Below are 20530 nucleotides of genomic sequence, written 5' to 3'. Positions count from 1 at the left end.
CACACTAAACAAGTTTCGAACGATAAATACTTCATACGCTACGCAAGTGTTTGGATTTAGCGCTGTTAAAAAATAGTTTTTATTTCATGGAGGTGAAAAACAAACTTTTTTTTATTACTCTTCATTTTAGTGTGACTTTATATCCGTGATTGAACGAATATTTATAACATAATTATTTCAAACGATGTGTCATAAAGCAATTGTTTGTGACGACAAATTCATCAATTTAGAAAAAATATATATAAGAATTTTCCGTCGAACAAATTGCACTATTTTATCGAAAACGCTATCTAGACTGGAAGATTTATTTATCTGTCAATGAAAACAGCCTGTTGTTTAGTACGAGGTGTAGTGACCGTTGTTGTTGATATAGGCGTACGCAGAATTTTCTCAAGGGGGGGGGGGTTCGATTTCTTTTTTTCTCAAGGGGGGTTTCTACGTTTTTTCCTGCAAAATATCTCGGCTTGAGGGGGGTTAGAATCCCAAAACCCTCCTTTGCGTACGCCAATGATTGTTGATAACTTCTTGTATCCGTCTCGGCATCGAGTCAATGAGGCGGATCTCAAGGTCTGGATCAGTTCTTAAAGAATCCTAAGATTCTTCAGCAGCTCTCCATAGTTCTGCAGCTGTCCTCCATAGTTCTGCAGCTGTCCTCCATAGTTCTGCAGCTGTCCTTACACCAGTGAAATCAACTTTTGCTTTCCATAAAGCCCATAAATTTTCAATGGGGTTGAGATCTGCGGCATTACTGGGCCAATTGAGCACTTGTATACCATTCTCCTCTATCCAGTGTTCAACCAAACCACTTTTATGGATTGGACTGTAATCCTGAAAAAGATTTCAAACATGAAAAAAATAACTTTAGCAGTAAAATAAATGATAATAAAATAATATAAGATAAAAATTTGGTAATTTTATCTTGGCGACATTTCTATGAATATGTTAACTGCTGGAAGGGGAAAGAAGCATCTGGAGAATGGTTATCCAATACTTCGGGAACCATACTGTGCGCTAGAATGTCACAATATGAATATGCATCCAGTCATTCCCAAAATAAAACGCAGAGGGCCGATGTTGTGGGCAGAAACACAAGACCATACAGATAAAGATTTTCTGCCACTACGTCCCAAACTTTGGACGTATTGAGGCAGACAACGTAAATTTCTTCTGCTTCTTACTACAGAAAGACTGGATGCAGCTTTCGTCAGTAAAAAGAACTGATTCTCATTCCGCTGCAGTCCATTGGATGTGACTTTGAGCAAACAAAAACCTTTGCTGTATTTTATTAGTTGATAACGCGGGCTTACGGGCAGCAACGTAACTATGGAGAGATGCCTGCCTCAAAGTGTATTCCTTACGGTTTGGACACATACCTACCTGTAAGAGAAGTAAAATATAGCCTAGAATGCTCGTTTAATTTCATTCAGAAATTCTTTTCAATCAACAACCACTTCTAAAGGAAAAATAGACTATTGTAGCTAATGTTTTGTGTTTGAAATGGTGTTTGTCATAACAAGGGTTTATTGTATAGATAATGATTCTTCAAATATTTAAATACCATTTTTGGAATTCGTATTTCTTTTAACTTGTAAATCAGTTTTAATTTGACTATTTTAAAATACGTTATATTTTTTAACGAATATTTTTATTTTACAATTAGCGTTATTTTTTAAATTAAAAAATATATATATAAATTGCCCGGATTAAATGAAAACGGTAAAGTACTCATTCTGCATTATTTTTCATTTTTTTAAACATTTTAGTGATTGGCTATACAATCTTCATTTTTCTAACCATTGCTGTGGATTATGGCACATATTTAAAATTAGAAAGCATTTATGACACACACATTAAGTATACTACTCCTATATTGTATATATTAAAGTAGCAGTTTCTTCTTTTGAAATTCTAGAATTATGTTTGGGTACGAAATATTCTGGCATAACCACGGTGTATCTGGTAAATAGTTTTTTAACACTGATAAAAACATACCGGCACATTCAGCTCTCTTTGTATTTGACGTGCATTTAGTCTTGGCTCGACAGCAACTGTAACGACCACAGCATGAGCCTCTTGATGACTCAATGCATGTAATCGGCCGACACCACCCCGTCTTTCTAAAGAACCAGTATCTCGATGTCTAAAAGATAAAAAAAACACACACACACACACACACACATGTATATTACTGCAATTAAATTTTGATTTTCGCTGCAACATACGCGTATTAAAATAAGTTTAGACCATTTTTTTAAAAAAGTATATATGCTTACCGACAAATCCATAAATGTACCGTCGACTTATTGATATTCAGCAAAATGGAAATCTGAGCCATTGAATATCCGGCGTGGTCCACTATTCGTTCTTTTGTTGAATTCTCCAGTTTTGGAGCCATCTCACAGGTTCAAGGTTTTTTACCAAAAACACGTGTATACGGTATTGCTTTACATATATAGGTAAGATGTGTAACACACACACATTTGCATGTTGTTCAGCTGCTAAGATAAACCATTTTTTTCTCAAAACAGCCATTTTGATACGGAAGCAAAACATTAATAGAGGTTTTTGAAAATTCAAATGTTCACACAATGAAATTTGATTAAACTTCTGTGACAAGAATTCTTCTTCCCTTGATTCTCCATACATATTTTATTGATATCTTGATATATTACCCTGTGAATTATTATATTCCACATCTTGTATCATTCATGTATATTCATCTAGTTTTGGTCCGTGAACCAATGGAATTTCCAATATTGAACTGAGTTGCATACAGGATTGAACTTTGATTTCCATGGACTACAGAAAACCTATTATGGAAATTGGAATATGTGTGTGTATATATATATATATATATATATATATTGATGTTATCGCGGTCACCCTATTCAGAACTTTGATGTTTGACAAAGTCCGTTATACTGATTCTTGTTAATTCCCATTCCTGAACCTCCACAACATTTATTATTCTATGCCGTGCTGTGCTCTTTTTTCTTATCGTTTTAGGTGGACGATGCAACTGCTCGATGTGGACAGGTTCCAGAATAGGATTAGACTGGTCACTTGACCAGCTACTAGGGATTGAGTGTAATGATGATAATGGTTTTATATGCACTGCTGGATGAAGAGCGGAAGTATGGTTCTTCTCCGTTGATCCGATGGACGGAGAGTGACTATGGTGTCGTTCTGCTGTAGTTCCGGTGGGACCTTGGGCCACCGGGGTGTTCTTGCTGGTTCTTTCCGTGGGTCGGAGGTCCGGTGGTGCGATGCCGGTGTTCTTGGTGGCTGGCGGGGCTTTCCCTTTTCCAGCATGGCCCAGCCGTAAGGTGAACTGCTTATATCCACAAGGGACAGAGGGGGGGGGCATGTTTGGTGTTTGCGTAACTCAAGCCCCGTGTGCTAATAAGGACACACGTAGCTCTTCTCTGCACCCCTTTAACCAAATCTATGTCCCTCTGTAGGTATGGTCTCCAAAACCTTACAGCATACTCCAGTCCAGGACGAACTAAGCCTCGGAAAAGCGGAATAATGGCTTTAGGAGAACGCGAAGACACCTTTTTGAAAATGAGACCAAGCATTCTATTCGCTCTTTGTGACCACCGCTGAACAATGTTCAGAAAGTCTAAGCCGCTCGTCAATGAGAATTCCGAAATCGATGACCCTAGTTGCATCCGGGATAGTGACACCATTCAACTCGTAAGAGAGCCGTGGGTTGTTCGAACGAAAATGAGCGACCATGCACTTGTCAACGCTAAACGTCATGCCCCATTCATTTGCCCATGCTGCAATCTTGTTTAAGTTGGTCTGGAGCAACTCCCTATCGCTTTGATTACCCCATTAGCTTCACGTCATCTGCGAATTTGCTAGCAATCCCATCGATACCCTGATCGAGTTTATCAATAAAAATTGAAAAAAGTATGGGGCCAGGGACACTTCCTTGAGGAACTGCACTTGTGACGCCTGTCCAACCAGAGAATTCCCCCGTTCACCATAAGTCGTTGTGACCTATCTCTTAACCACGATTCTATCCAATTCAGCAAGTTGTCCCCAATGCTAATCTCGTGTAAACGCTTCAAGAGTTTACCAGATTAGACCCGATCGAATGCCTTCTGGAAATCAAGGTAAACAACATCTACATTTTTGCCCTTATCGAAAGCCTTCGTTACGTGATCATATAAGCAAAGGAGGTTAGTTACACATAACTTTCTTCCCTTCCTGAACCCATGCTGATTTTTCGAAGGAGCTCGTCAAACTCATTGGACGACAATTGGACACAGTTTCTCTACTACCCTTCTTAAATATCGGAACAATATTAGCAATTTTCCAATCCCTTGGGACGATACCCTCAGCAACACTACTCCTGTATATCTGTGCGACTGGCTCCAAGAATTCATTGGCACATTCCCTGAGGACCCTGGGATAGATATCATCTGGTCCTGGTGCTTTGCTTGCACATACATTTTTCAGAAGATTTAGGACCTCCACGTCTTCCACTTGAACATCGTTGAGGATTTTATTACCCCATTCAACACGAACACCCGTATACTGAATATCATTATCTCCATTAAAAACCGACACGAAAAAGTCATCGAAAGCACTACACATGCCTACATTGCTCACTAACCTAGACCCTTCTATCGATGGGGGGGGGGGGCAACTGTCCCCTTACATCCATCATTGACGTATCTAAAAAATGATTTTGAGTCGGAGAGCCAATGTTATCTGCCAACCAAGATTCAACCTTTTTTTACTATCCGTTATCGCTTTCTTCAACGCTCTTCTTTTATCAGCAAACAACGATATGTCACCTCGTCCACTTTTATACTCTCTGAATGCTCTTTTCTTTTCAAGATAAAGGTTACGCACGCTATCCGTGAACCATAGAGGGTGCGATGTACAAACACGCTTTTTTCGAAGAAAGGGTATGACGTCGTGCAAAACAGAGGACAGTTTCGTACTAAATTCTTCGTATTGACTTACCATCCCGACTGATTCCAACCGGTCTTTGAAAATTTCCGCTAACCTTCCTAAAAATATCAAAGTTAGTTCTCCGAAAACAAGGAACCAGTCTTTTGTTATCAACCTTACCCGAAGAAATATATCTGAGTAGTGTCAGTTTATTTATAACCATCCTGTATATCACACTTTTATTTTTATTTATCCCCATTTTGTTCTCGTTCTACTTCTCACAATGTGGTAGATAAAGAGGTTGTTTTCCATTTTACATGAAAAAAACGTAAAAGCTTTCCGAAAGAGGAATAGAGGTATATACGAACAGCTACTCCTAGACTGACTAGTAAAAAAATATTTATACGAAACTTAGATTGAAGCCTGTAGTTAAAGAACAAAAGAGAACCATAGTAAGAAGAGGACTTGGCTCTCCTCACATTGAAGTAAAAAATAAACATCAAATCACATTCGTTGTTTCTTATTACGCGAACAGCGTCTTCAAACTTTTTTCGAACACTGCTGCGGCGAAAACGGCAAAACTAATTCATGCGTGGCAGCCTTAAGGACGAAACACACTACACTAACATGATGTGAAATCACGTCACCTCAGTGTAGTGTGCAAGTATTCTCATCTTACTTGCAATAGTTACCCACTCATAAATTCATCATTAACATGTTCAAGTTTTTCATTCTGATGATATTGAATATAACTTAGAATATTTGTTACAGGAATCTCAAAGATTATTTCCATCTGTTCCGTTGTTTGGTCGATACACAACTGAAGATATTGAATTTCGTGAGTTTCTAACTTCATAATCGGGAGCTTTCAGTCGTCTATTTGTGTATAATAATTCAAAGATAATAATTATCTTTAAATTTTTTTTTCTTTCTCAATTTTCAAGTTTTTTATTGCTCAGTGAATTTTTCAAATAAATTACTTATTTGAAAAATTCACTTATCACTAAAAAACTTGAGCAACATTATGCTTGTAATACAGGTCGATGCAGTTTTACTCCGATTAAATTCATAATTATTTCCTTGAAACTAGTCGAAGAAAATCTGCATGGATCAATATTTAGTGTTTGACATGATTCTGGCACTCAACGAAAATACACATTTTCCAAGTCTTGTTTTTATCTATGCCATGGAATCTATGTCTGTCAATCTTATGAAATTTGTTTTGAGTGATTGCATCCCACAGGGATATGGCTGGTAGGGTTCCAACCCTGGGGCCCGGGACGATTCTCATCATTTTTTTTTCACGCTTTGAATTCAACATAGAAAGGCCCGCGTAAAATCTGGACAAAGATCTCAGCCTAGAGGCCCTGATGAAAGGATGTGGGGTCATGATCAGATGTGTGATCACTCAAAACAAATTCCATGAGATAGAGTGGAAAGTTTTATCATATCCAATTATATAAACTAGAGGTTCTAAGGCCGGGATTACACTATAAAAGTTTTATAAAAGTTCGTTTATAAAACTTGAAACATGCAACCAATAGGCGGCTCGAATGTAACAGATGTGTTTATTGGTTACATTTTTCAAGTTTTATAAAAGAATTTTATAAAACTTTAATTTTATTTTATAAAGTTTTATAGTGTAATACCAACCTAACAGTGGAATGTTCGAAATCTCTGCCAAGGTTAGAATGGTTAATTTTGGATTTTTCTCGATTTGAGCCGCCTTGAAAGCATCGCCATCCACTGCAACAGGTCATTCGATCCAAGGGGCAGTAGAAACTCTGAGTATAGGACCCTATGGAATTGGGTTGAGTTGGGGGCGATGAGAAGAAAAATTCCATGAAGGAGGGAATAGGATGAAAAGTTTGGAGAACTGCTCTAGACTAAAAAATTATTGGATATAAAACTTTGTGAAGCCGTCGAACTGTTGATTCTTGTATGAAAAAGGTTCACATCTCCTTACACTTCATAAATAAATCTGAAACTTTGAACAGCATCGCCTCCGTTTTTTAAAATGAATCGCAACTGAGTTCTTGAAATGCAACTCTTGATCATCCATACAACCTATACAAACATTAAAATTATATTGATTCCGATAAAAACCACAATGGGCATCTCAAAAGACTCAATTTTTTCGTGTTGCTATAAAATTTAATACGAAAAAAAAGACCAGAGTAGAGTGAAACACACAAACCTACCGAAACATTCAGAACTTTCCGTCGGAATAGCAAAAAAAACACTTATTTAAAAATATTATAAAAATTTTATTTAGAATATTTGTTCCACTAAATATTTAAAAAAATGTGTATCTTTATAGAAGGACAAAAAATACCTAAAGGAGTGAACTGCATGATTTGTCCATACATGTTGCATAGAGATCCGAATGTATTTCCTAATCCTGAAGCTTTCGATCCAGACCGGTTTTTACCTGAGAACTGTGAAGGCAGAGATGCTTTTGCTTATATACCCTTTTCAGCTGGCCCGAGAAACTGCATTGGTTAGTATATTCAGATGTATATATATTCCTATTATATTTCATATTTGGAGCGTTCGGCAAAACAACAGTCTATGCCAGTCTTTCTCAATCTATGGTCCGCGACGATAGCACAGGTGGTCCGAATGCAGATTTGATAACATTATTCACCCGTTGTAATTGATATTAATGACATCTCCATATGGGTTAAAATAAAATTATACTTTCATACTTAGGTTCACCATACATCATCGAGAAGAATACAGAAAATTACGATCCTAAATACGGGATGTCACTAAATTTTATCTAAAAATACAATTTGCTTTAAATACAATTTGCTAATTACTACTAAAATTGCTGAATGGTGTGGAAATAAAGGGTTGCTACAAATCTCAGTAACCAGAAATGTATTTCTCTCTCTCTTACGAAAAAAATATTCAAATGATATGATGACCATGAGAAAAATTCGGTTAACTGGGATCTTAAATAGTAATCCATAAAATATGGGACATCGCCAATTGTCATCAAAAACAAGTAGGAACAATCACCAATCGTAATAAAATTCCAAAAAAAATTGTGGACAAAACATTAAACTTGACAAAATATGTGAGATGAATATTTGAAATTTTTGCCTTAATTACCATAATATAATTTATATAATGAAAACGTTGAGTATTCATTACATAATATATCACAAATTCTCAAATAAGTATCGTTGAAAAAACGGGACAAATGTATAACGTAATATAAATATCGGAACAACGAAAATTACAGGAATGTCCCGTAATACGGGATATAATTGGTCCATCAATTTGTTTCAGACATTTTACTGGTCCTTGTTTTCAGAAAGGGTGAGAAACACTGGTCTATGTCGTTTTTCAAACGTTAGAGGAGATTCAATTAAAGCTATCGCTGAAAAAGAGAATTTTTTCGTCTGAAAGTGACATAGAGACAAGTCAAACAACTGATTTTGCAAAAATGTAACTGACCGTTATTCAGTCGAACGCTTCATTTGTGAGTACAATCGAACCCCGATTCCAAAATCCGGGTGAATCGATGGGTTCATTCGGTTTTCGATATGATCATAAACACAACACATGGACATGAAAAATTGTTAAATTGGGGTTCAACTGTATTTAAAGGTGGCCATACACGATCGGTCCATTTTGCCTGAGGTTGTTCAGCATAAGTTCATTTGGATTCGGTCCATAGGATAAGTTAGAGGTCATAGACGACCGCATCAATCCACGCTGAGCCAAGCCAGTTTCCAGTTTGCTTTGTCACCTTCAAGTGTACAACATAGAATATGTGAACTGCAAATTGTTAATAAATGTGTATTTTCATATAATTTAATTATCATATTTTCACTTCAATCACGACTGTGAGCGAAGAAGAATTCATAAATTTCGCTGTCGCTGCAGTTTGCATTTACAAGAAAAAAAACCGAAATGCACGGGATCTTTGTCTTGAATAACTCAATATATCATCGAGGGCACGATTTCTTTTAACTTTATACGTATATATATCCTGGTAATCTTTATTCCTTTGAGAGCCATGATCTATAGAGTAACCAGGAGTGGGAGTCGTCTCGATGGTTCCTAACAACAACAATCTTTATTCGTTTATTGCAACAGGTGGTTGTCTATACTTTCAATGACATCGAGAACAAAATCACGTCCTCTTGTAGAGGCCATATTTCCGATGTGTCTGATTTCATAACGAAATGATTTAGATCGGGTATTGCCGATACCATCTATAGCAGAAGGCCTCCGCGCGAAGCTCGTGACGTCACTGAAGAAGCCCATTTCACCTATAGTGATTGGATATACTACAAAAAAGGTAAAGATATCGCATGCATCGCCTTGCTATATCCAATGGTTACATGTGAAATGGACTTCTTCAGTGACTCAAAGCTTCGCGCGGAGGCCTTCTGCTATAGATGGTGTTGGTATTGCGCACACAAGGTGAGACCGGTGAGTTTTCACACTCCATTCGGCGCGGGTATTTCCCACACATGGTAGGCTTAAGGCCAAGCCTCGGCTCGCCGTCATGGCTTTCGAACAAGACGGATATCAAGCCTTGCCTGCCCATCCACACCAATCCGAGTTCCCCACACAACGTGAGTTTGGCATTGGCGGGGGCCATTTGGCCCGTTGGATCACTCTATTCTACTGACAAACATACATTTGCACACAAAACACACATACGAACTCGTCTTTTTCTTCATACAGGTTCCCCAAGGGTTCCCATTTTGAGGGCAGCAGATGTCTTAAATGAAGATAGGTCCTGCCATAAATTTTTCTCGATCTCGATGACACTCACACACAAACTCTTTCTCTCCCTCTTTACTTCGGAGTTTTCGATAATAAATCGAATATCAAATTCTGATGATGATCGATATTACTCAGTTGGGTTTTTTCAGAGCTCGTTGTCGTGGGAAAGTAAAGAGACTATAGCATTCTGGTTTGTAAATACCTTCATCTATTGCGATCGTTTGATCACTGAGTGTAATTTCGATGAACTTATATATCACATTTACGTTTTCAATCCTTCCGCTATGAAGAAAAGCTTTGCGTGTCTTACTCGAGATTATTCAGTCAGTTTATTCCCGGAGTGAAACAAAGTGTTTTGTTACAGTATTTTGGAGTGAAACAAAGAACTTGTGAAGAAACTGATCGAAATAAAAAGAAGAACGGTTTGAGACTTAAAACAATGCCACTTACCCACCTTCTGCCCAAGGTTTCTGTGGTGGTGTATACTTTTATGTGCTTTACATTTTATAGCTTTTTTTTTTGAACAAACAAAGATTGAACTTTTTGAAGGGCTGACACCTGAAAAGCACACGACAGAGTGATGTTATCAAGAATTCCACTTAAAACATTTTTTATTCGGGGATGCCTATTAGTTAAAGGTGATCACATGGTGGCTCTTTTCGGAATTCGACTAGGTGTCACAGAGAAACAATTTGTTGTGGCTGCAGTCAAACCCAGAAAAAAAACAATATAGTTTGATATAGATGACTTCAAAAGGCTTCCGCTGAAGATAAGACAGGCCGTAGATTGGTAAACGAGAACAAAGAAAAAAGTTCCAATTCTACGATCATTAAAAGAAATAACTTACATGAAAATGGCTCTCAAGACAAAACAAATCAAATGAACTTCCATTTCGCATTGATTTAAATGCCTTTCTTAGTGTTGGCGAGCTGGATGAAAATTTTTTTCCATGGCAATCGTGAAAAAAATATCGTCAACCCCATAAATTGTTTCTTTTTAATTAGGGATTGAAGAGAAAGATAGAATGGTTTGACTAGTAAATACTGTATTGCAAAAGAGGTAAAGTATAAGAGCAGTGAAAGCTTTTGAGGAAGGATTTGGTCTCCACTCATCTCTTTTCCCTGTTCTTCCAAACGGAAACAAATATTCCAGATTGGGACCTATGTACCATCGTTTGTTGCCAAAAAGCATCAGGTTACCAGTTAACCTATGTATATCTTGGTTATATTATATGAATTAAAGAAATGTGAATATACAGAGTGGCCATAATTGAAACGACACTACCCGCAGGCCTTCGTAGCCTGTTCTAATAAGCGTAATGGAACTAAATTTAGATGGAGAATAACAAAGACACAAAAAAGAATTCAGCAGAAATGAATTTTACAAAAGTCGCAGAGATGGGGGGTATGGCACGTAAGTGAAAGCTTTTGTAGTAACAAGTTTAAGAAATGAATTAAGTCCACTAACTCAACCATATAGTTTTTTATGAAAAAAATCTCCAGTATGAAAATTTCTCTTTCTAGACTTGTAAAAATGATTTCTGTAATTATTTATAGGCCAGAAGTTTGCTGTGATGGAAGAAAAGGTCGTCTTAGCGACATTACTGCGCAATTACACTGTTCGTTCTCTGGATCCCCGAGACAAAATTCAAGTTGTAGCTGATCTTATACTACGGCCTCGATATCCAATACGTATCCAAATTCGTCGTAGATAAACGACAAGCGTTATCTTTTTTATATAATTATACCTTGTTGAACTTTTGTGTTATTAGTTGCTAGATACAAATTTCTTGGTATTGTTATCCAAATATTCAACTACACCGTACATGTTGTTTCCTATGTAGCGGTTAGATATTCAATTCAACATGCATACAGGATGTTATAAAAGTTTTTTAAATATAATGTATGCTAAATCGAGAATTTATATAATAAAGAGCGTCTTCATTGACCAAAATAATGAAGTTTCTGGAGAAAAAAAAACACGTGCTAGTAGGGGAAAAATGGGGTTTTCAGGACAATAGGCACTCCCCACTTGCTCCCCACCAGGACAATAGGCACTCCCCACCAGGACAATAGGCAATCCCCACCTTACGAGGGGATGTATTCCGCAGCCCTCCGCTAGATGGCGCTCACACGCGATAAGGGATGCCTCGATAAGAGGGATGACGCTTTACTGTTTTTTTTCCCTAAATTAAATTGTTTTATTGGGGGTCGTTCACAAAATAAAATTTTTTATGCCACGCCAGGGATCTTTCCTAAATTACATTTTTATTGGGAGTCATTATTAAATTAGAATTTTTTTATGTCTGGTTGTTCTTGAATTAAATTTTTTTGTCACACAACACTCCATCTTTCTTAAATTAAACTTTTTTATGTCAGTTTTCCAGTCAATAACGTCACCCTGTGTATACCGAAGCTAACAAGAAAGAGAGGGCTATGGCACTCGAAAGTCACGTGATCAACTGGGTTATACTTTTTCTCCCAATCATCCTAGAAAGTTAAAGCTAATGACGAAAATTAAAGTTTCCAACATCATTAAATTATCGCATGACGTCACATTAGGGATCGTTCTTAAATTATCGTTTTCTCTAACTTACTTTTTTTTTCAAACAGGTTTGATGAGGGCTTAAATTATTTTTTAAAATAAAAAAATTATCGTGTTTAGCAAATACGATACCAAAGAACCTTTCCCAAATTAAATTTATTTTATGTCACATTTTCTGAGGAAGTTATTCTAAAAGGCATCGTCATTAGATTGTCGTTTGGAATTTTCTTTTCTATGCCAAGTGATGAGATTCTGTTCAAAGAGGGGTCATTCCTAAATCATAGTTTATATATATTTTTTTTCCTATCCCCATATTCAAATCTGACGTGATGCGATTTTCCACAAGCTCGTTTATAAATCAGCTAGTAAAAATGCATGTATAACAAGTTCTTAAGGAACAATTTATTTGAATATAGCACCACTTTATTTTCGTATACGTCCTTCCAAAATGATCGTTTTCCCTAATACACTCCGTAATGGGATTTTTTTTTCAAAGAGGGGTTGTATCGCTCGTAAAACTTTTTTTGTGAAATTTGTCACAACTCTGACGTCACATCCAATCAATTTCACATGCCCATGATTTCAGTTTTTCACAAGGGTCGTTCTTGAATTATCGTTTACACGTCATTAAATTATCGTTCGGGTAAACTTTTCATGCTCTGACATGTTTTTACAATCCTGTAACTTTTCTTGAAATATGAGTTCTTTTACCTAACTGAGAGAATTTTCCGAGCTGTAAAATAAAAGAGCTACCGCGCAAATGAATTACAAAGTCTTTTCTACAAATCAAGTTTTCATTTATTCAATATTTTAAATAATTTTCTTCAATCATGCATTTCAAATTTTCGTAATTAATCAAGCAATTTTCCGCGACGTTATGATTTTCCTACTGGAATTTTAGCGATGTCATGAAAATCAAGACATGATCGTAATAGATGCAATATGTTATGTTATCATGCAACTGTAGACATTCGTGCCCAGCTGATAACCCATGGCGCATCCATGACGACTAAATATTTTTCCCCGCGAAATCATATCTTTTTTTTTTTTAACTTCCGACTATAGCATCGATAATGTAGAACTCGTGTTCATCACTTCAGATTGGTGTGTGTGTGTGTGTTTTTTCGCTAGCTTCTGTTATTTTTTTCAATGACATTCTCTCTAATGTTCTGGTTACAATAAAATAGTTTATGTTGGAAAAACTATAAATTGCGAAGGAAGGAGGAAAAGCTCCAATGCAATTCTTCCATCTACCGAGATATCACACTTAGTACGAGAAGAGGTTAAATAAATGTCGAACTAGCATAAAAAAACTCTTGATCAGTATAGTTCATTCTTAATAGTCAACCAGCAGGCAGACTTTCTAGCTTTCATACAAAATAGTAATTTTTTACAGCATGCATTTGTTAATCTTAAAGAAACCCCCGCGACGTTTTAGTGGTCTCACAGTCAAATAGTGTGATAAGACAAAATATTTTATCCGAATTTATATGATTTCATGAAGTAACAAAACATTAAAGGTAATCTTTCAACGAAGAGTCGAGAATCACTTACCGAGGTGGATGCTCATTCATCGTTTATTGAGACTGCAAAAAAAAAAGTTAGCTTACATCGTTTAATACTAACTTCAACCTTTTACCTGCAAACTTGCGCATTTGTGAACATCGGGGAAAAAATAACAGCGATGAAGAAGATGCTATAGAAACAATAAAATCAAAAATGTAGTAATACCACAAGAGGCTATGAAATACTTTTAACATATATTTATTTTTATTGATTATTCTAGATAATTTCTTTGAATCGTATCATTTTCCACACAACTCAACATCATCATCACCATGATTCATTAGTGGATCTCCATTTGGATTTGCCCGCAAGTTTCCATCCGCAAGAAGTTCTGGGTACAACTGTGAATCTGATAATATCGGGGAAGTCGCCTCTGATGGTAAACTTGAGATGTCGATTAAAAGGACTTCATTGGCTGATTCACGATTACACACCCAATCTCGAACCCGTTGTTGAGTCTAAAAAATGAAACATTTGGGGAAAAAACCATTTAATTTAAAAAAAAATAGTTTAAGTATTAAATAATTTAAAGAATAATTTTGCTCTTTTCGAGTTTTCATACAAAAGATTTCAATTTTAGTGATGAGGATTATATAGACAACCGAAGAAAAGAACTTTTATTTATTTTTTGTTCCCCTATGAGATCACAAAACAGTTTATGAAACTATGACGGTGAAACTGAATAAATCATGCCGATCAAAAGGCGTGTTGCACTTCGATAGTATGTTTAAAATGTTGATACTAATAGGAAAACAAAAAAAATATTTTTTAGCATCGATTTTTATTTTTCTATTCAGCATAAAAATAGTTTAAACAAAATTAAGTGTCAGGAATATTATGTTTATTACAACTGACTACGTTCGAGAAACTTTTAAAAATAGAGCAGTCTATACAAAACGTATGATTTTAATCATAATTCACAGATATTTTTGAGCTATTACGCATTATTTCCTCGAAATTAGCTTATTTTTATACTTTCGCTGAACATTGTATACTGAAAAACATTGTATACTGAAAAACATTGTATACTATAAACATTGTATACTATAAACATTGTATACTATAAACATTGTATACTATAAACATTGTATACTATAAACATTGTATATAGTCATTTTTATACACTACGTGGCTATACTAGTTGTCAATGCAATGAATATGCTAAATATTTTCTGAAATATGTTAGTTTTTATGAAACAATACATGAACTTTGACAGAAAAGAATTTCAATATTTTATATTTAAACAGTTGTAAAATGCAACTGAACATACAGCCAGTTCATTGCACAGTTAGTATCATCTGAAACCACGACTAAAAAAAATGTCATTAAAATATCGAACACACTTTTGAGGAAATGAGTTTTGCGCGCAGTGTAGTTACGAAAAACACGAATCTTCATGAAACACGTTTAAAAATTAGTTGAGATCTATACTCCGATTGAATTGACACAACTAGAATTTTTTTCAACACTTCAAATGTATAAGAATAAAATAGTTACGTATTTCCATGAAAAAGAAAAGAATCGTCAATTTCCATGAAATTCGTCATTTGAAGATAGTCTGCAACCTTAAGTTCAGATCGAGAAACGCTCATAACGTTATATATATATCGATCGCTAATAAATGAGAGATGCACATCACACACGGTTCTTATTTTTACCTTTAAAACCAAAAACGATCCAAACTCTCTTGGATAATTTTCACCGCTTGATGGATGTACATCATTCTTCACGCATATTTAAAATGCAGGTTTAACACTCCAATAAAGCCGAAACCACTGATAATTTTTTTTTATACTCTTCTAAATTTTTAAATTTTCATGGCAAGAAAGGACTGAAATTTTTCTAATCAGAGACTAATTCAACCTCAAGAGTCACGACAGGCGAAATGACCAAGACAGTCAAAATTAACAGGAAAACAATATAAAATAATTGTTTGATTTCACAATAAGAATCAATAAAACAGAATAATTTGAAAACTACTTACATCAATTTTCCTTTTTTTTTTTTTTTCGTTGATGAATTTCCCTCCTCAGGAGACCTTTCCATAGATGACCGGGCATTTTCCCTTCCAAGGCATCACGCATCTCATGTAAGGATTCTATGCTCATTTCAAACTGAGTGAAGTCATTGAGTAAATCACACTCTTGCTGCATATTGTAAGAAAACCTAGAAAAATTCAGCTGAAATGTGAAGAAAATCGCTGTCACAGTGAGGTGAGTATCCCGACGTGCTCTTGGTATAAACTAAAAACTAACTAAACATATACCAATGTGTGTGATAATCAAGTGAAACCAACAGCTCCATAATATGCAACCCATGTTCATGAAGTGAGGGGTGCTAAACCGCGAGATACTTTTAAATAGTCATATATGAATCAAAGAAGAGGCGTAAGGATGGGCAAACACTCAAGTGGCTGACTAACACTAGTGCCTCTATTCTGAGCCATTTAGGTTGCCATGTTAGCTGCGGCTGCAATCGCGGCGTAACACATCACCCCCCCCCCCCCCCCAAATTTAGTTGAACTTTGATATTTTAGCATAATTCTATACGAGCTGAAATCCTCAACTTGGTCTAATCTAAGTTTATTTGAACTGGTGTCTGATAAACTGTAATCACCTCATTTCTTTCGTTTGATTCCAGCTAGTGCACTTAGATTTCCCATCTCTGTCGCTACACTCTATGAGTAAGTAAATTTCTTCCTGTTTGCTATGACATGCCTGTTAGATGACTAGGGTTATAGGTTGAGTTCGCGAGAATTTATTATTAAGGAATTAAGTTTCTTTAACTTGGAAACAGATGACACATATCATAGCATTTATAAAGCGCCATTTAGTGTTCACGTTTTAAGTGATGGAGAATTCTCCCAGGTTTCATGGGTGCGTGGAAACATCACAACCTTGTGTGGTATTTGGATTTTAACCCGTACGAGATGGTTGTAGCAGACGTTAACCCGGATAGATGAAAATTATCACACGATTTTCGTGAAGGGCGAAGAAAAAGCGAAAACTTCGGTCTTCGATCCTATATACTATTAGATTCCCTGATGAATGTTTCGTCTGGTTTCATGTTCATGTCACCCAAAGCAGCTGAGCCATTGTGCTTTAGCTAAAGTTTTAGCGTTTTGGGAGTGGTTAAAATGTAAGAACTAGATCTGGGAAAGAGTTTAACCATTTTTTAAAATTTTTTTATAGTTTCAAACAGAAAAAAAAATAATTAATTTAAAAAAAATGCGCTATATTGGCTTGTGGAGTGTAGAGACAGAGATGTGAAGAAAAAAAAAGTCTATACAGTGATCTGAGTGACGTAAGTAAGAGGGATTTTCTTCACGTGGAGCTTCAAAGTTGTTAAAATTTTCATTACCATTCTTCGCGAGGGTCTCTGAATATGTGATCGATACATAGTGTTCTCGCATGTGTCGGGTGATATGCAACTACTTCATATGGCAATTCAAGAATGGAGTCGAAAGAACTTTTTTTCATGTCTGGTTGCGACTTTCTTATGAGAGGTTGAATTATTTCAATTACGGATTTAGAAGATAGTGATATTTTCAAAAGACAGAGTGAAATTGATTCGAAGTATATTTTTGATAAGAAGTTGCTAATTGAAATTATGTTGTAGTCCACGTCACGGCTTTCCGTATTCATTCTTTTATTCGCGTTACTTGTCATGATGCGTCATTGACTGATAAGAGAGTTTAAATACCAAGAGCACGTCGGGATACTCACCTCACTGTGACAGCGACATTTTCTTCACATTTCAGCTGAATTTTTCTAGGTTTTCTTACAATATGCAGCAAGAGTGTGATTTACTCAATGACTTCGCTCAGTTTGAAATGAGCATAGAATCCTTACATGAGATGTGTGATGCCTTGGAAGGGAATGCCCAGTCATCTATGAAAAGGTCTCCTGAGGAGGGAAATTCATCAACGAAAAAAAAAGGAAAATTGATGTAAGTAGTTTTCAATTTATTCTGTTTTATTGATTCTTATTGTGAAATCAAACAATTATTTTATATTGTTTTCCTGTTAATTTTGACTGTCTTGGTCATTTCGCCTGTCGTGACTCTTGAGGTTGAATTAGTCTCTGATTAGAAAAATTTCAGTCCTTTCTTGCCATGAAAATTTAAAAATTTAGAAGAGTATAAAAAAAAATTATCAGTGGTTTCGGCTTTATTGGAGTGTTAAACCTGCATTTTAAATATGCGTGAAGAATGATGTACATCCATCAAGCGGTGAAAATTATCCAAACTCTCTTGGATAATTTAGTAGGGGAAATTCGTAGTAGGGGAAAAATGGGGTTTTCAGGACAATAGGCACTCCCCACTTGCTCCCCACCAGGACAATAGGCACTCCCCACCAGGACAATAGGCAATCCCCACCTTACGAGGGGATGTATTCCGCAGCCCTCCGCTAGATGGCGCTCACACGCGATAAGGGATGCCTCGATAAGAGGGATGACGCTTTACTGTTTTTTTTCCCTAAATTAAATTGTTTTATTGGGGGTCGTTCACAAAATAAAATTTTTTATGCCACGCCAGGGATCTTTCCTAAATTACATTTTTATTGGGAGTCATTATTAAATTAGAATTTTTTTATGTCTGGTTGTTCTTGAATTAAATTTTTTTGTCACACAACACTCCATCTTTCTTAAATTAAACTTTTTTATGTCAGTTTTCCAGTCAATAACGTCACCCTGTGTATACCGAAGCTAACAAGAAAGAGAGGGCTATGGCACTCGAAAGTCACGTGATCAACTGGGTTATACTTTTTCTCCCAATCATCCTAGAAAGTTAAAGCTAATGACGAAAATTAAAGTTTCCAACATCATTAAATTATCGCATGACGTCACATTAGGGATCGTTCTTAAATTATCGTTTTCTCTAACTTACTTTTTTTTTCAAACAGGTTTGATGAGGGCTTAAATTATTTTTTAAAATAAAAAAATTATCGTGTTTAGCAAATACGATACCAAAGAACCTTTCCCAAATTAAATTTATTTTATGTCACATTTTCTGAGGAAGTTATTCTAAAAGGCATCGTCATTAGATTGTCGTTTGGAATTTTCTTTTCTATGCCAAGTGATGAGATTCTGTTCAAAGAGGGGTCATTCCTAAATCATAGTTTATATATATTTTTTTTCCTATCCCCATATTCAAATCTGACGTGATGCGATTTTCCACAAGCTCGTTTATAAATCAGCTAGTAAAAATGCATGTATAACAAGTTCTTAAGGAACAATTTATTTGAATATAGCACCACTTTATTTTCGTATACGTCCTTCCAAAATGATCGTTTTCCCTAATACACTCCGTAATGGGATTTTTTTTTCAAAGAGGGGTTGTATCGCTCGTAAAACTTTTTTTGTGAAATTTGTCACAACTCTGACGTCACATCCAATCAATTTCACATGCCCATGATTTCAGTTTTTCACAAGGGTCGTTCTTGAATTATCGTTTACACGTCATTAAATTATCGTTCGGGTAAACTTTTCATGCTCTGACATGTTTTTACAATCCTGTAACTTTTCTTGAAATATGAGTTCTTTTACCTAACTGAGAGAATTTTCCGAGCTGTAAAATAAAAGAGCTACCGCGCAAATGAATTACAAAGTCTTTTCTACAAATCAAGTTTTCATTTATTCAATATTTTAAATAATTTTCTTCAATCATGCATTTCAAATTTTCGTAATTAATCAAGCAATTTTCCGCGACGTTATGATTTTCCTACTGGAATTTTAGCGATGTCATGAAAATCAAGACATGATCGTAATAGATGCAATATGTTATGTTATCATGCAACTGTAGACATTCGTGCCCAGCTGATAACCCATGGCGCATCCATGACGACTAAATATTTTTCCCCGCGAAATCATATCTTTTTTTTTTTTAACTTCCGACTATAGCATCGATAATGTAGAACTCGTGTTCATCACTTCAGATTGGTGTGTGTGTGTGTGTTTTTTCGCTAGCTTCTGTTATTTTTTTCAATGACATTCTCTCTAATGTTCTGGTTACAATAAAATAGTTTATGTTGGAAAAACTATAAATTGCGAAGGAAGGAGGAAAAGCTCCAATGCAATTCTTCCATCTACCGAGATATCACACTTAGTACGAGAAGAGGTTAAATAAATGTCGAACTAGCATAAAAAAACTCTTGATCAGTATAGTTCATTCTTAATAGTCAACCAGCAGGCAGACTTTCTAGCTTTCATACAAAATAGTAATTTTTTACAGCATGCATTTGTTAATCTTAAAGAAACCCCCGCGACGTTTTAGTGGTCTCACAGTCAAATAGTGTGATAAGACAAAATATTTTATCCGAATTTATATGATTTCATGAAGTAACAAAACATTAAAGGTAATCTTTCAACGAAGAGTCGAGAATCACTTACCGAGGTGGATGCTCATTCATCGTTTATTGAGACTGCAAAAAAAAAAGTTAGCTTACATCGTTTAATACTAACTTCAACCTTTTACCTGCAAACTTGCGCATTTGTGAACATCGGGGAAAAAATAACAGCGATGAAGAAGATGCTATAGAAACAATAAAATCAAAAATGTAGTAATACCACAAGAGGCTATGAAATACTTTTAACATATATTTATTTTTATTGATTATTCTAGATAATTTCTTTGAATCGTATCATTTTCCACACAACTCAACATCATCATCACCATGATTCATTAGTGGATCTCCATTTGGATTTGCCCGCAAGTTTCCATCCGCAAGAAGTTCTGGGTACAACTGTGAATCTGATAATATCG

The 20530-nt window shown here is 35.7% G+C and overlaps 2 protein-coding genes and 1 long non-coding RNA gene across 3 annotated transcripts in view; 1 reads left to right on the top strand and 2 right to left on the bottom strand.

Moving 5' to 3' along the window:
* The window catches only part of LOC149080540 (cytochrome P450 4V2-like), a 40429-nt gene extending 28802 nt beyond the window's left edge, over positions 1 to 11627 (top strand). The window contains exons 9-11 of the mRNA XM_089239639.1: positions 5680 to 5746; positions 7229 to 7408; positions 11214 to 11627. Coding sequence (XP_089095765.1) covers positions 5680 to 5746; positions 7229 to 7408; positions 11214 to 11371 — 405 coding nt within the window. The 3' untranslated portion in view covers positions 11372 to 11627. The remainder of the gene's footprint in view (positions 1 to 5679; positions 5747 to 7228; positions 7409 to 11213) is intronic.
* Positions 465 to 2286, bottom strand: LOC149080541 (uncharacterized). The gene is made up of 2 exons (XM_089239640.1): positions 1993 to 2286; positions 465 to 828 (listed from the first exon to the last, which is right to left on the bottom strand). Exons 1-2 carry the CDS (start codon positions 2218 to 2220, stop codon positions 592 to 594), a joined length of 465 nt encoding a protein of 154 aa, XP_089095766.1. The 5' UTR covers positions 2221 to 2286; the 3' UTR covers positions 465 to 591.
* Positions 11628 to 13949: 2322 nt separating the features above from the next.
* LOC149080539 (uncharacterized) lies at positions 13950 to 16218 on the bottom strand. The gene is made up of 2 exons (XR_016193601.1): positions 15753 to 16218; positions 13950 to 14225 (listed from the first exon to the last, which is right to left on the bottom strand). It is a non-coding gene; the product is annotated as an uncharacterized LOC149080539 (long non-coding RNA).
* Positions 16219 to 20530: the final 4312 nt, after the last annotated feature.

Source organism: Pholcus phalangioides, unplaced genomic scaffold (genome assembly GCF_987345545.1).
Source record: "Pholcus phalangioides strain wild (caught in Gottingen) unplaced genomic scaffold, Ppha-v1.0 ptg000011l_1, whole genome shotgun sequence".
Classification (NCBI taxonomy): domain Eukaryota; kingdom Metazoa; phylum Arthropoda; class Arachnida; order Araneae; family Pholcidae; genus Pholcus; species Pholcus phalangioides.
This window is presented reverse-complemented; position numbering and strand designations above follow the sequence as displayed.